Genomic DNA, 3,369 nt, shown 5'->3' on the forward strand with positions numbered 1-3,369 from the left:
TTATGATTTCATATTCTCATGACTAAATCCGATTTTAGTTAGGTAATAATACAAAATGACATATTAATGTAGTAAAACATTTTTAAACCTTACATTTTTTATTGGTTACTTCATTGGGTACTACAACATATATTATGACTAATAACGCCTTAGGAAATGAAACAATTTTTTTGGATCTAAAACGCGTAAGTATATTTGATTTTTCAAACAAACTCACGTTTCGCGTGCTTTATAGGTCCGTTTTAGAAATTCTCTGGAACTCCATAATAACACAATATTTAGTAAATATTATAAAATTACAAAATTTCCATAAATTATGTAGCACAACATTTTAATTTTATGAAATAACATTAATCTATTTAATTATACGCGCAAAATTATTACGTTAATAATGATTCATTTTTAAGGAAAAAAATATTTAGCCCATTGCTAGGATAAGTAATATTGCGACGTTTAGTTTTACAATGGCTTCGCTACAAACTCCACCAATGTAAGTAAATTAAATTCAATTATTTCTAATAAAATATTTTTTAATATTGGCTGTCGAGCTTTCTTAAAATTACGATGTAGGTGTGCTATTTTTATTATATCTAAAAACTGTAATTAGAGCAATTCTGTATATAGAACATAATTTTGGGAAATCAGTTTTAGTGCCTAGACTGATATTTAGATAGAACAAGTACTTTGAGTAGTCTAATTACTTGAGAAATTATTGGTTCTTCATGCGAAATTTCATCTCCTTCAATATTGCTTTTTGTCACAAAAAATTGAGTTTTATTTTTATATAATATCAAGTGACGGGACGAACGAGTGGTGCGACTGGTGGTAAGCTACACGCCTGTCCATTACACTTGCAATGCGACTTAGAGCTTTAAATAGCAAAGATCTGAAGGGCACTGCCCCTGCCCTCATCACTCTGAGACATAAGTTGACAAATCCCATGTGCCTGTAATTTCACCAGCTCCCTTACCCTTTTAAACTGGAACGCAATAATGCTAACATTACTGCTTGGTGACAGAAATAAGTAAGGCGGCAGTACTTCCCTGGACGAACTCTTTCACAAGAAGCTCTACCACTGTCCTTGTCCTGGGTCCCATCTATCTTAATACCAAAATTCGCCAAATTTGGTTTAGCGATTTAGGTATGAAAACGTAACAGACAGGGTTACTTTCGCATTTATAGTATTTAGTTTGAATAGTTTAGATTACAAGATAACGAAAGAGCGATCCAAACTGTTCTTCATTACAAGATTTAACCATAATTAACAAAACATTGAACAGCGCACTGTTCGTATACGGATTATTTTTAATAAGGTATTTTGTCTAATTTTCAGGAGGCCTGTGGCCCTCGTCCCTTCCCAAGCCTTTGAGATGCCTACAAAGGTTTTGGTCAGAGTTTTTGGATACATGAACATGGTCAGTATATATTTCCCAGAAAGACGTCACTGTTTCCCAGAACGCTTTCAAAAATCATCCTGTTTTCGTATAAGTATATAAAACATTTTTGTGAACTTTTCATTGGAACGAAATATTTAGTCAGTATTTAATTATATAGCAATTCAACATTACAATTATACAGTACAATTCAACGTGTTAATCGAGAAATATGCAACCGATTTTCCTTAAATAATACGTATTTAATTTTCCTTGTACAATCATAGCTGTCTAAATTTCCTTATATAATGACTGCTACATAAATGCCTTTAAAATTCGATCATTTTATTTACTTAAATAGTAATTTTAGTTAAGAGCAGCGAAAGTCTAGTAGAATAATGATTCATACCTTCGATTCCTACCAACAGGCTTAGGGAACATCTTTTAATTCACACTTTTTTATAACAACGAAGAAAATCATCGGGATGTAACCTGCATGACAGAAAAGATTCGCAAAATGGCCTCTAACATAATACAAATAAAATTGAAATGTAGTTTTTCAAGAGAGGTGATATACATTATCTTTCCATACTGCCGTCACTCTCGAAAACACTCACTTTAAAACAGTGTCGAAATTTAAATACTTGGGGCACTGGATCACCGGAGTCGCTAAAAGATGACAAGGACATAAAAAAGGAATGTAGGGCGCTAGCTGTAAGGAGTAATATGTTAATCCGTAGATTTGCGAGGTGTATAGCAGACGTGAAGGTGGTGATCTTGTTCTAAACTTATTGCCGATCGTTTTACACCTATAATCTATGAATGGCATGTACTCAAAAAGTATTCCGTGCTCCACGTGTCCAATACAATGCAATGTACAGTCGATGCTCTAAGATACCAAAATCCCTAACCGACCTTTTGGTTCTGAGAGCCTTCTTACGGAAAAATGTAAAGATATTCCAGCTTCTTATGTGAAATTCATATTTATGTCATTTTTTTTTTATAATATCAAGTGACGAACAAATAGTGCGCCTGATGGTAAGCTACATGCCTGTCTATAATAGTTGCAGTGCCACTCAGAGCTTTAAATCGTAAAGATCTGAGGCGCACTGCCACTGTGCCCGTAACTCTGAGACATAAGTTGACAATTCTCATGTGCCTGTAATTTCACCAGCACCTTTAACCCTTTAAAACCGAAACTCAATAATGCTGACATTACTGCTTGGCGGCGGAAATAGGTAACATGGCCGTACTTCCCTGGATGAACTCTCTCACAAGGAGCTCTACTACTACTAAAATCAAGTTCAAACGCCATCACTTAATTATGCAATAACGTAGTCATAACAAATGAATTTTACGACTTACACGTTAAATGTTAAGTTTGTTTAATACTGCTGAAATGAAATGAAATTTTATTTGCTTAAAACATGGTGAACGAAAGATGGAACGTAGTAGAATAGAACACCATATTTTACCTGATTAGGTATATAGTAGATATAATCAATCAATTAATAACAACGAAATAATAACTATCAATGTTAAACTATTAGACATTATACATTGTTTTTATATTATACATACATACACATTAAGCACAAAATTTCATATCAACATTTATCTAAAAAATCAGTCATTTTGGAATAATTTTTGTTTCTGCTATTTGGTAACGTTTTAATGTCTCTTGGTAGAGCATTATAAATTCGAACATACATACCATTGCATTGTTTTTTGTAATAAGACAATCTGAGTTTATTATTATACACCAGTCTATTTGGGTCCCATAAACCAGTACTATGTACAGGTATGTTTTGCTTAACGAACCATGCCACTTCGAAAATGTACTGTTAGGTTATAATCATAATCAGGTTGTATTTTGCATACTATGTTATATATCGTATCATACTCGAACAAATGTTTATTTAAATGTATCACTTTTGCAAACTGTTACATAGAATTTATCATACCCTTTCACAATAAATTCTAATCATATAGTTAA

General features: G+C 32.7%; 1 protein-coding gene across 1 annotated transcript in view; it reads left to right on the plus strand.

Annotated features, from left to right (window-relative positions):
- Positions 1–461: 461 nt before the first annotated feature.
- The window catches only part of LOC113228550, an 11,685-nt gene continuing 8,777 nt past the window's right edge, over positions 462–3,369 (plus strand). Inside the window, exons 1-2 of the mRNA XM_026461896.1 lie at positions 462–490; positions 1,334–1,415. Of these exons, the coding sequence (XP_026317681.1) occupies positions 465–490; positions 1,334–1,415 (108 nt within the window). The 5' untranslated portion in view covers positions 462–464. The remainder of the gene's footprint in view (positions 491–1,333; positions 1,416–3,369) is intronic.

The sequence above is a fragment of the Hyposmocoma kahamanoa genome, unplaced genomic scaffold (assembly GCF_003589595.1).
Source record: "Hyposmocoma kahamanoa isolate Upper Pololo Valley unplaced genomic scaffold, ASM358959v1 232, whole genome shotgun sequence".
Classification (NCBI taxonomy): Eukaryota; Metazoa; Arthropoda; class Insecta; order Lepidoptera; family Cosmopterigidae; genus Hyposmocoma; species Hyposmocoma kahamanoa.